At 40.4% G+C, this 13166-nt stretch overlaps 1 protein-coding gene across 2 annotated transcripts in view; it reads right to left on the reverse strand.

Moving 5' to 3' along the window:
• LOC133005777 (copine-9-like) overlaps positions 1 to 10918 on the reverse strand; it is a 91106-nt gene extending 80188 nt beyond the window's left edge. The window contains exons 1-2 of one of the 2 annotated variants that reach the window (XM_061075559.1): positions 10891 to 10918; positions 2277 to 2361 (exon numbers count right to left, since the gene is read on the reverse strand). In XM_061075559.1, coding sequence (XP_060931542.1) covers positions 2277 to 2361; positions 10891 to 10915 — 110 coding nt within the window. In that variant the 5' untranslated portion in view covers positions 10916 to 10918. The remainder of the gene's footprint in view (positions 1 to 2276; positions 2362 to 10890) is intronic. The other variant, XM_061075558.1, reaches the window with a different exon arrangement.
• Between the last annotated feature and the right edge of the window lie 2248 nt (positions 10919 to 13166).

Here is a 13166-nt window from a genome sequence, read left to right on the forward strand (position 1 = left end):
TTGACCATATTGGTCACAGGCTTGGCACTGGCAATATTTGAAAATAATCAATTATTTATCTCACATAGTGTCATGGATGTGACCGCAGACAAAAATCCAATCAAATATTTGAAAAATGTGGCACTGCAAGTATTGCACTTGCCTATGCAGTATGAAGTTTGGTTTGGTTACATTAATAAGTTAGATTTTTAAAATAATTTATAATGCCTATTTAAAGTGGACACAAATTGTATGTGTTTTAAAATTTGTTTTCTGATTTATCTGAAACTTTCTTATCCTTTTCCCAACTGCCTAAATTTGTTAAGGACTAGATAAAATTTAAAACTAAAAAAAAACTAATAAAACACTGTTTTTGATTATATTCCGAATAAGTGTAGACAGAGGCATTTTCTATGGGATTATAGCAGAAAAAGTGATAAACTGCCAACCAATATCTCATTACAAATAGTTGTATGTGGGAATATTTAGTCTGTTCAGTCCCCTGTTATTAGACAAAGTCCCACACGTAATCCCCTTAAAACAACAATTTGTCATGTTTTACATTCATGAATTAACATATTAATAACTGGGTTGTAGAGGTGCTGGTGGTTCTGACGGACAGAATCAGGTTAGCTTTATTCTTCTGCTCTGTCTTTATAGATCCCCAGCTGCTGGCTCATGCATTTCTTCTTATGTAACTAAAGATCTCACAAAAAATCAAAACAAAAAAAGCATGAAAGAGACCAAGAAGTACACAGGCACTCACTAGAGCTCATACCTCCACTAGGGCCAAACAGTCCTACACATATCCGTCTCGTTCTTATAATAGAAAAATAAAGGCAAAGAAAGTAGCCTGATGATCCAAACTGCACGAACTGCAACAACAAAAATGTCTCTGATTTTTCACATCAAGATCCAAAAAATATTTCCTGAGAATAGTAATACAAAAAAAAACAGAAGCCATGAAAAAATCCTGGATCCAGAATTTCTGCTCCAGAATTTCTTGGTTCCATCCCTCATTATAAGCAATATTTTCATTGTGAGAGGTGTTTATTATGTATGAATATTATCTTTATTCTTTTTTTATTCTATTGGCTTCTTTATTGACTTGTCTATCTCATTTTGACTCTCTGCTGTAAATGGGGAATGTGAGATCAATAAAGTTTTATCATATCTTATTACTTGCAAATGAGTAGTACTTTTGTGTAATCCTGCTAAAAATGTTGTCTCTTAGAAGAGAACATACCTCCACCAATAATCCTACACATGACTTTTCTTGTTCATATAGTAGGACTATAAAAAGAAAAAGAAAGTGATCTGATAACCTAAAAGATGTATTAGTCTTTAAAGATAATTTGTGCAAAACCATGACGTAAACTTAACGTCAATACCGAATGTCTGAAATGTCATTTGGGATGTTTTTAATATTTGGGGGGAAATGAAAAACCCAAGAAACTGCATCATTTACTGTATCTCATCTAATGGGCTAAGCCTCCGTCAGAGGTTTGGGTTTGTGTAACTCAGGTGTCTGGTCACTTCCAGTCTAGCTGATATGATATGAGGGACCATACAGGAGCAAACTATTAATTATTCAGGAGCAGATCAAAAAGGCAGTCAGCACACCACCAGGCAGCCAGGCAGCCAGGCAGGATGACAGTCGGCACAAACCCTGACTGAGTTCCAGTGCTCTGTCAGTCAGTTGGACGGTCGCAGAGCATGAGCAGCCAGAGCAGTCAACCATTCAGCCATGTCAACCTGCCACAACACACCAACAAGCGGGCACATGTATGAGCTGGTGAACACATTTCACTGCTTCATGCAGTAGGTCAGCCATGGAGACCAACCCAATGAGGTTGCCTGTCCTGGGAATATTATCTGTTGGGGGTCACTGCATGGCGTGAGGCAAATCAGGAGCCAGTCTATAAAGGGTGTTTAATCGCTTTGATGCATAAAGGCGGCAGGTGATGAACCAGTTACAGATACCTGAAGGCAAATGTCAGGCATGAAACACAGCGAGGGGTCTGCTCACAGCACCTGGGCTATACAGCTCTTCAAATAGATAGATAGATAGATAGATAGATAGATAGATAGATAGATAGATAGATAGATAGATAGATAGATAGATAGATAGATAGATAGATAGATAGATAGATAGATAGATAGATAGATAGATAGATAGATAGATAGATAGATAGATAGATAGATAGATAGATAGATAGATAGATAGATAGATAGATAGATAGATAGATAGATAGATAGATAGGTAGATAAATACATAGATAGAAAAAAGACCTTACCTGCATGATACAGTAACTTCTATTTTAGTTGCAGGGACTCTGGTGTTGAGAGGGTCAAATTCCCCTATTGATGCCATCATCTCGACTCAACAAAGACTCATCCGCCAAGAAAGAAGAACCAAACCAAACCGATCATTTACAACAGGACTGTGTTTGCAGTAAATCCATTGTCGAGGTCTTCTGGAGCACAGAACAGCGGAGGAGAGGAACGGACAGAGAGAGAGAGAAAGAGAGGGGACGGGCAGAATGAGATAAACCGAGAGGGTGAGAGGCGGTGAAAGTTGGTGAGGCAGATTTAAAGTTCATCCATCCCTCATGCGCTCACGGTGCGCGCCCCGCGTCTCTCCGGTGACAAGGAGGAGGGGGAGGAGGAGAGCGCAGCCAACCGGAGGCACCGGCAACAGCTCTCTCTCTCTCTCTCTCTCTCTCTCTCTCTCTCTCTCTCTCTCTCTCTCTCTCTCTCTGTCTGTCTGTCTGTCTCTCTCTCTTTCTCTCTCTCTCTCTCTCTCTCTCTCTCTCTCTCTCTCTCTCTCTCTCTCTAGCTCTCCGTGCGTGCGCGTCTGTGCGTGTGAACTTCTTACCTAGACTGTTAACGAGCTTGTTCATGGAACGTGTTTCTCGGCTGAAATGTGCAAAGATTGGTCAGTCATTCCTAACGCAGAGAAAACGTTTGGTTTTTCAGTTTTCTTTTTTGCCAGAATCTTTCTCATACATGTTCTTTCCTCCTCCTCAGCTGGAATTGTAAGCACCATTAAAAAGCTTAAGCTGTATATTGAAATATATGTTCAAAATAAAGTGCCTTTCAAAGTCAAGACTGGGTTAACAAAGAAGACAAATCCTCACATAACATCTGAGTAATATTACATTTAGGGGCTGGTGGGGTGAAGAATTTTTTATTTTTTTATTAGGAAGATTTTTAGAGGGAAACACAAGAGACTCAATCTCCTGTAAAACATACAGAATAAATCATTATGTGCAAAAATAGACATCTATGGATTGGTCCAGAGCTAATGGACAGTGAGTGTGATTGTATCCTCTCTCTTTTAGCCTTGTCACACATCAGTAGTGACCAATAGATGTTTAGCAATGTGTGCGTGTGTGTGTGTATACGCGCCCGCAGATCCATTCAATTTTGCAGCTGATCAGGCAGAAATTGAAATTTTTCATGGGTAGCAAGAGAAATGGGGAGTGAGGTAGAAAAGGAAGGAGACAAAGATAGAGTAAGAATGGGGCCAGATGAAGAAGAGAGAAAACGAGACAGAAAAATTGAGTAAATGAAAGAGTACAGTGAAAGACAGCGCGGAAAGTCTAGTTATTTACTGAATTTCCACTCTGCCATCTCTGGGTGACCTATAAGAGGATGTGCGATTGGATGATAAAGTGGACAGTGTGTGTATGTGTGTGTGTGGTGTGGCAGCTAATTATCCAAAGAGGAGAAATCCTGTTTAGTTTTCATTTCACTGCAGAGAAAAGGCAGATGGTTGACAAACGGTGAAAGCCTCCAGTACAGCTGCATCTTGCAAGGTCTACACATGTAGGTGTCAGCATGTTACCCAAGGTTTACTCAAAAGAAAATAATCAAATACCAAATTATAATCAGGTTTTGTGCTGCAAAGACAATGTGCAACAACAAATTTATGGACTTCAACGTGATTGGCTCTATAGTATCTCATATTTGGTGCTATTTGGTTTTTAGAAGTAGAAAATATGTACATGGGCAGATGTGTTCATCTTAATTTGTACAATTATTTTGTATGATTCACATACCGACAGTATTTAAATGTAATACATTTTTTAGATTAGAAGTATTCGGGCAGCGTAAACTGAAATATCTGATTATGCTAATGAGGGCAATGTTAGTTTATTTATTAAACCATTAGTGGGAGAAAGATTTATAACCTCAGGTATGCTGTGGTATTAAGGATCTCATTTATATGCGTTTGGAATATGATACAGATGACTGACTTAACAAAAGTAATCATCTACATTTTTTGATTTATTCAGCAGCTGAACACACAACAGTTTGCCCCTCAGCGTCACACAAATTCCCACAAATGAGTTGCACACACATTCTGTCCAATTCATTCCACACAACCCAATCATCGGGTTAACCTCTTGAGACTGAGCTGAGAAACAACCGGCTTGTTCTTCTATTGTACTTTAAACTACAGTTATATAAGATTAATTCGAAATTGGGTGGGGTTCTTATTCGACCTGTAACAACCTCCTTGATTTAGATAAAATCAGACCATCTGAAATAGTTTGCCATATGATCCACTAGACGGCAATCACTGTCAGCTTGACCTATTGCCTTCCTTCTAGACCTAGATTAAGTCAGTAATGTTAAGTTGTTTTCAAATGAAAATGGAGGCTGCTAGCAAGCAAAGCCGTCCTGAGCAGACAATCATGACACCAGGGCATGTGAAAGGTGGTGAGAGGAAGTATTTTGTGTCCTGCACTGTAGACAGGAAAGTAACGTACATAGGTACATGTTGTTATCCGCTCTGATCAGAGAATCTCCTGCTGCTCTATTTAAATGTAAGTAAGAGACTCTGGAGAAAGTCCCCAGACCCCATTGTGTGGCTATTCTCTTCATGTCTGAAAACGGCTTAAAGAGTCTTGCAAAGGTATTGAGCCACAAATAGTCGCCAGAGGAGCTTCATCGATCTCTGAACAGAAGGGATAAACCCCAATTTTCATGAAGAGATTCCCTAATTGGGGGTTTTGATGATGGTAGTAGAAAGCACTGCTCAACACGTTGGTCTAAAAACTCCCATAGGTGGGCACTGTCATTCTGGAGGAGACCCCCTCTCATTGGTTCATCACAGGATAAAGGTTAACACTCTGAACAAATTAGCCATTTACCACTGAGATTACACCCCTCTGATATGAATACTGCGTTTGTAACACTTTTGTATTTTTTTCTTTTCTTTTGACTGATATTAACAAATCTATTATAAATAATTCATTTTGACTTTAATGTTAACTCTATAGTACAGCACAGTCAGTTCAGATAGTATGATAGTATGTATGTTTGGGGACATTTACTTTTTATGTATCTATTCAAATACATTTTGAAATTAATTTCAATACGTAATATAATGGTGCGTTCTAACTGAATGGAATTTTAGTTTTTGTTGAATCATTTGTGAACCTAAAGCCCAATTCACAAGGCCTATGTGTAGACGTGTACCCTATGCAGAAAGCTACAGCGTACCTTGACGTGCAAAAGAATGTAACAATAATCATGGCGACATAGACTGCAAAAGTTGTTATTGGTCTTCTTGGTAGCATTGTATTTCCAGTAGACAGTATTGACATAATCTTCAGCTCTGCCTCACTCATCACAGTAGCATAGAAACTCCACACCTACTAGCATTTCGGCATTGTAATGGCAGAGAGACGCACACAAATCTACGCACAACTATAAATGCTCAAAATGGTGTAGGTCCCGTGTGTAGCCCCATGCGTAGGCTTCGTGCGTACTCTATCGGCCTTAATGCACAAAAAAACAGAACCGGTGAGTATTCACCTGTTTTCCTCCGGGGGGGGAAACAGGTGAACACACTAGTCGCCTCCCCCCCCACAACTTTATAGCTGATGCAATAAAGTTGTTGCCTTGTACATGCTGTGAAAACACCAGGTGAAGCCAGTGGAAGACAGGAGAGGAGAAGTACTGGCTGAAGTTACTACATCTGCTGCGGTATACGTGTTATGGAAACTCCGGAGAAACCAGTGTCGTTGTGTGGGGGTCTTCAAGCCTTAGACTCATGGAAGCAGCAGCTCATCTCGTTTCTGTTGCTTTCACAATTTTCTCTGATTAAAATGCAATGAGTGCACCAAATGAGATGCCTCGTGGTTATAAAGTACAAATCAAACCCACAGATAGAAACAAGCATGCTCTGATTAGAGCATTAAAACACACTGTAGAACATTCTATACGACTGCGTGATCGGAGGAAGTGATGAGGGTCGCTGTCAAACAGAAAAACTAGGAAAGTAAAACACATGGGATTCATGAAAGAAACTCTCAAAGGAACAAGTGCACTTGTTCAACAGCTAACAACAGTTAACAGAGAAGGCACATAACTTCATTTGTGTAGGACTTTTCATTTACCTACTAATTCCACAAATGTCTGTCTACCTTTCTGTCTTTATTTCTGTATGTGGAATGCATATCACTCAAGTGGCCCAGGGATTTGCAGTTCTAAGTTCTGAGCAATTTGGACACACAATATTAATGAAAATGTAAATAAACTGGCGACCAGTGCTCCGTAGCCGTCAGTGGGAGAGGGGCAATGTGCCATCAGTCTGTAGACCAACTCCACCATGTCTTCTTTTACGTCCTTGGACAATACAGCAGTGGTTGCTCTGGGTCAAACCATAGGTTTGATAATTGGATTTTTCCTTTCACTATTTCAGACTGACACAGACAGTCCCATGACTCACAGATGCTGATCTCATCATGGCAACACCATTTATAGAAGCACTTCCTCTTTAGCAAGCTGTCTTTACATTAAAAGAAGATAATTTGCTGATACAATGAATGAAAAAAATGAAGTATGAAGAGAATCATTCAAACGTATATAGAAAGTGTACGTGTGAACTGTAATAAATTCTGTATCAATAGTCCTATGTTAATAACATTGTCTGTAAAATCGTCATCGCAGATGAAACAGGTAGGATGAAGACAAAGTTTCTTAACTTCACTCTGCACCATAGATTGTTCTCTGCACACAACAACAGAGAGACAGTATATTGTAGAACTGTTTGAAGATAACTCCCTAAGGACAAGGTCTAATTTTGAAGCAGCTCCGGAGCTTTAACACAGGACAAGAGAACAGACTGGTTTAGAATGGGCACCGCACTACTGCAAGAAATGAAGCTCAGATACCTCAAAGAATGGACATCCAAACAGTGTGTGTGCTGTTTCTGAGTTTTCAGCCTTGCAGAACATGACAACAGCCTCAATCCCTGTTTTAAAAAGCATGATGATGTGACAGCATGTTTGATTTGCTTGGGTTGCATCTAAAAGCCCCCACAGCTCTGCAGCCCACAAGCACTTGCAACACGCAGCCTATTTACATATTGATGGGAAACTGGACAATTTCCAATTGTTGGGTTTTTCCCTCTCAAAGGCTGAGCTTAAAAAAGTGCCATGATTACAAAGAACAGAAAGCTCATATGATAGCAAGGACGCTGAAACTGTACAAAGGAGGAAAGTCAATTGAAATACAGCCGAATGTGCCATAACATCTCCAGCTTTGATAAAATGCTCCCCTCTAGTGTTTATTCCACATCATTGCAACTCAACCATGTTGTGCTGAAATTGGTCAAATATCTGAATTTAATACATTCTATTAAAATTTGTTTGAGCATCTTCGCATATTTGAGATGATCTATTTGAGTTTTCAATTAATTTCTCCCTTACTGTCTTGTTGTCTTTTTATCAAGCACATGTTGTATTATTCAGAATGACACTGTAAGCATTAACTAATTAAAGCAGGCATATAAACCGGAGTAGTGTTAACTCACAAAAAGGTGGCTACATTTAATAACTCCTCCTCAAAGATATTAGCATATTATCTATATGCACAACAACTGCTGCAGTTGTTACTTTTATAACTCACATGTAATATTTTCATTGAGCACCTTTATTTGTTCACTGTCCAACTTTTCTTTTAGACTTTATCTCTATTTTGACCACTCAGGCTCTGTGTGAAAATAATTGCTAAAATTAGTGGTCTACCTTTTAATAAAAAAAATGGGGACACACAACGTGCCCTGAAGAGTAGAAAATTGGAAACTACACAAAAGTCAATTTTCTTTAACAGTTACTTCTTGCGTTACACTCATGCTCATAAACATCCCCCAACATCGTCCAACTATCATCTGTCGCTGCCCAGACATCATGCATCATAGCACTCTAACAGTTGTTTATTCTTGTGTTGTTGCTGCGACAGAATTTCTGACCATCCTCACACATCTGTACACCATTAGGAGGGATGAGCCCGTCTAGTTCCACAGATACTCCCTTCTCTCTTTAATCAGTGCCCATGGTCAGGTTATAGATAGAGGGCGTACCTACAGTACATTTTAGTGTCTACGCTTAGGGACTTTCATATCTAACTCAGACACACCAGCCAGAGAGACACCAACTTCAACTCTCACCAACTTCAAATTTTTTGCGAATTTCACCAGTGTCAAGACGTAAGGACACAATGTGATACAATAAGATTTAGTTTACTATCCAATAGGATGCGAACACCTACATGTAACATAGAGAGAGACCGTAATTCTAGCAATTCACGGATGTGCTTTTAGAGTTGGTGATGCAAGTAAAGGGAGATATATGGGGAAGCTTTGGGAGACATCTTGGGGACTGACAATTGCTCATATTACTGTGATGGCGTTTGTATATTGTTTCCCCTTCTGGTCTCCTTGATGCATCAAGTCCTCATTAAAACCTTCTGCATAAGACACATCAGCTGCTGCCTGAGTTCTCCTTTCACCAGCTTCCATAAATTCCCATCACAGTAGTAGTGTTTGATCGTGGCCACTGAACAATTGTTTCTACTTGTTTAATTTGAAGGCGTATGACAATAAGACTGCATGGCTCAGACATTTGCTGTGGGAACTATATGGGGAAGATTAGGTCACCCAGCCATCCTTTGAGGGTCATGGGGGGGAACCTATCCCAGCTGACATTCCTGAGGAATGAATTAGGGGTAGCGGGTGAGAGAAACAGACAGTCTAAAAGTACTGGGAGAGAGAGAGAGTTGTGTGTTTATTGGAAAGTAACAAAAAAGTGAATACCACCAGCCTTGTTCTTGAGCAGATATGTATATGCACTGGTTTTTATGGGCTGTTTTCATGCACTATATTAAAACAATTAAGATGTAATTTCAACCAAAGTCCACACTTGCTGTTCAATGTTATTCCAGCAGATGGCAGCCTTAGATAAGGTCATAAGAACAACCATGCGCCAAGTGCTGAGATGGAGACGTGACCGGAAACACTGTGTCAAAGCCACATGCTTCAAAATCTAAAATGTGTCTTCAATATGCCACATGATAATAAGGGAAAAATAAATAGCACCAAATCATCATTAAGACAACAGCAACGCCTCCAACTCGCATTTTACAGCTACACAACACTGATGTTGTCCTCACATCAGGCAGCACTGTCTGCTTCTGACAGTTTTAAAACACATACACCCACCACCATGAAGTCATTCAGATACACACAGACACACACTCACAAACACACAATTCATCCCCCCCCCAAATTCTCTTTCCTCAAGGGACGTGCCCTCGCTCTGTACGAGTCTATTTTCTTCCACAGACATGTCCTCACTTGAGTTTCTACACTGCACCTTCTGCTCTCACTCTGCCAGTTTTAACACACACACACTAACACACACACAAGCACACACACACACACACACACACACACACACACACACACACACACACACACACACACACACACACACACACACACACACACACACATACACGTTGGTACTTTTATCCTATTAAGGACACTCATTGACATATTACATTCCATAGCCCTTTACCGTGACCTTAACCATCCAAACGAAATGCATAACCCCAACCTGAACCTAATTCTAACCCTAACCCTAAATCCAAGTGTTAACCCTCAAACAGCTCATTCAAAAAGTGAGGACCGTTCAAAATGTCCTCACTCTGTAGGGTCTATGCTCAAAATGGTCCTCACTAGTACAGGAACACAAACACATACACATACATATTCTCACAAATGACACTGGCACACATGCATCCTCACACACCCTTCTATGTGTACGCATGACATACAGAAGCACACACACACACTGACAGAGAAACATGCACACACACACACACAGCTTGTCAACAGTGCTGCTGCAGAGAACAGATGACAGGAGGCCTCAGGATGAAGAAAAATAATGTGAGAGCTGTGGAAGCAAGGGGGCAAAGTGCATGTTTGTTTAGACAGCATCCAGATGTGCTACCTGTGTTCTGGGCGTACAGTGCAGCCAGGAGACATGACAGAAAGATTGGTCCAAGTGCATTATTAATCAGACTTCTTTGTGAATTGTCAAGGATGTAGAAACATTAAGGGACTGTGCTGCTCGTGCTCCTCCAAGACCTCTTCTGCCCATGTATCTCGTCAAATGCAAGTATAACCTGCTTACTGACTGAATTAAGGTCCTACAGTAGTCATCACATGCAACAGTGTTCGTCTGTTGAACCTCTACAACCCACGCTCTCGCTGTCTTTGACCTACTTTTACATGAATATGCAGCTGGAGGGCAGATGTGTTTCTCCCTAGTAAGGAACAGATCCTTTAATGGACAGGAAATGAAGGCTTCAATAGTTAAAGAAACATCAGCCCCTAAAGAAAACAGACAGTGGGTGAGTACTGTACGCACAATGCTGTGGAGCAGGAATTTAGAGCTTTTTCATGTTAACATGCTGTGGTTGGAACCATGTACCCAGTGTATAGTTAAAACTAGAATCTGTATGATGACCAAAGAGATTAATTTGATTGGCTGGAGATTAGCCAGGCTGGCAGTGTGTTAGTTCGGGTTGGTTTGTTGGTTGGTTCACCACTTTGGTCCATTATATTACATTTCATTTAGCTGACGCTTTCATCCAAAGCGACTTACAATAAGTGCACAACACCATGAGGATACAAACCCAGAAAAACAAGAATCAAGAAAGAACTATTCATCAAGAATGCCAAACTACAAAGTGCTATAAGTAAGTGCCATTTAGTGCAAGTAAATTGTTAGTTTAAAGTCTATTCAAGGTATAGTCAGAAAAGGTGTGTTTTTAGTTTGCGGCAGAAGATGTATAGATTTCCTGATGTCATTGGGGAGCTCGTTCCACCATTTAGGAGCCAGGACAGCAAACAGTTGTGATTTCGTTGAGTGTTTAGCTCGTAGTGAAGGAGCAGCAAGCTGATTGGCAGATGCAGAGCGGAGTGAACAGGCTGGGGTGTAACGCGGCACGGTACGCAAGTACTTATGTTTTAAAACACAGATGCTCTCTAAGTTACCCGGTAAGTGCGTTCGTTGAGGTAGGATGAGAGCAGGGAGAGAGCAGAGCCTGAGACACCCAGGCCCTGAAGGGAGGAAATAAGAATCTGGTTGTTCACTGTGTCTAATGCAGCAGAATGTTCCAGTTGGATTTAGTGGTGTCTGATGACTTTTAAAAATAAAGAACCAACTCAGACTAGAATGTATCTTTACATGACATAGCACAAAATGTCTCCAAAACTCAGGACTGAACTCCCTTCTGTTAATTTTTTCGCGCAGTTGATACATATTGAGAATGAACCTCACCTGACTCTGATCCTACACAAGAACCGCCTGTGAAGACTTCTTTGAACACTGGTTTTTGGCTGTGGTTCAGCCACAATCGAATAGTTTCAAGCCTGGCAAGAAGTATTTTTGCTTGTGAGAAATCCAGCTGCCTCATAAGGTTAGGCGCTCTTAGGATAAACAAGAATGGCTTTCGTGATTCAGAACCTTTTCTAGAGGCAACACCAGCAGGTTGGAGTTGTCACAGGCTTGGCAACAGCAATAGACAATCATGATTCCCAGAGGATGAATCCTAATAACTCAATAAATATATTGATTGTGGTGACATTTGGCACAGACCTTACTGTACAGTCAGGATGTATTCTAAGAAATGTGTTAAACTTTTACACCATCGCCATCATCAGGTCAACATTTCAATTTGTAACTTAATCCCTACAAAACAAATGACATTCTCTTCAGCCTCAGCTGCGCTTTGTGTTTGGTGAAGGTTGTAGGCTAAACATTCTACCTACCTAATAATAGCCCATTAGCCTTTTTTATAATAAAAGTTTGCATGATGATGCTAACATGGCTAAAGACACTTGTTCTTGGCCGTTTGGTAACAAAGAAACAAAGTATTTTACATGTGGAAAAGCATTATATACAGAAGCTTTAACTGCTTTGAAAATCAAATCTCTATAATTGTGATGAATTAAAGGAAAAGGAGCAGCTGTAGGCGCACTGAGATGTCCAAGCATCCAATATTTTTTTTGTGTAGTTTTTTGGGTGTTTTAATGTTAAGGTCTATTTCGTTAAATTAGTTTTATTCTCATTGATTCATTTTGAATAGTCTTATTTGTTGGCCTCTCTAACCCAGTGTGACTGTAGATTATCCAAATCCACCACATATGTGTGTTGTAACACTGAGTCCCCCTTTCCTCAAAAGCATTTATATATTTTTCAGTTTCGGGGGAAATTCAGCCTCTCATCTTTATTTGTTGCTTTCTTAATCATTTATCTGTACCCAACTGGGGTTACACAATGTTCTCCTTTATCTTACAAACAACAATTATTACTGTATCTTAGTAGCCTACAACAGTTTCATCTACTCCACTACATTTCAGAGGGGGAAATTGTGTGTGTGTGTTTGTGTGTTTAAGGAAGGACGAGAATAATATTTGTTGTAGTCTTATTACAGTGGTTGACTCTCTCATGGAACCGTCCCCTCACTCAAACCCCTGGCTCCCCTGTGTTGTACCAAGCTGGGGTCCCCGTGGACTAAGGTTGGTCGTTTTGACAGGATCATGGAGAAGCTCATCATTCATATACACCTGAGGGAATATTTGAAGATTTGGATTTCAGACACACACATACACACACACACACCCACACACACACACACACACACACACACACACACACACACACACACACACACACACACGCACACACGCACCCACACACGCACACACACACACACGCACACACACGCACACACACACGCTACCTTCGCTACTGCTGTGCCCGCTTACACGTGAATGCGCCCCATCGCTGTCATCGGCAGCAGCCCACAACATCAGCATC

Source organism: Limanda limanda, chromosome 7 (assembly GCF_963576545.1).
Source record: "Limanda limanda chromosome 7, fLimLim1.1, whole genome shotgun sequence".
Taxonomy (NCBI): Eukaryota; Metazoa; Chordata; class Actinopteri; order Pleuronectiformes; family Pleuronectidae; genus Limanda; species Limanda limanda.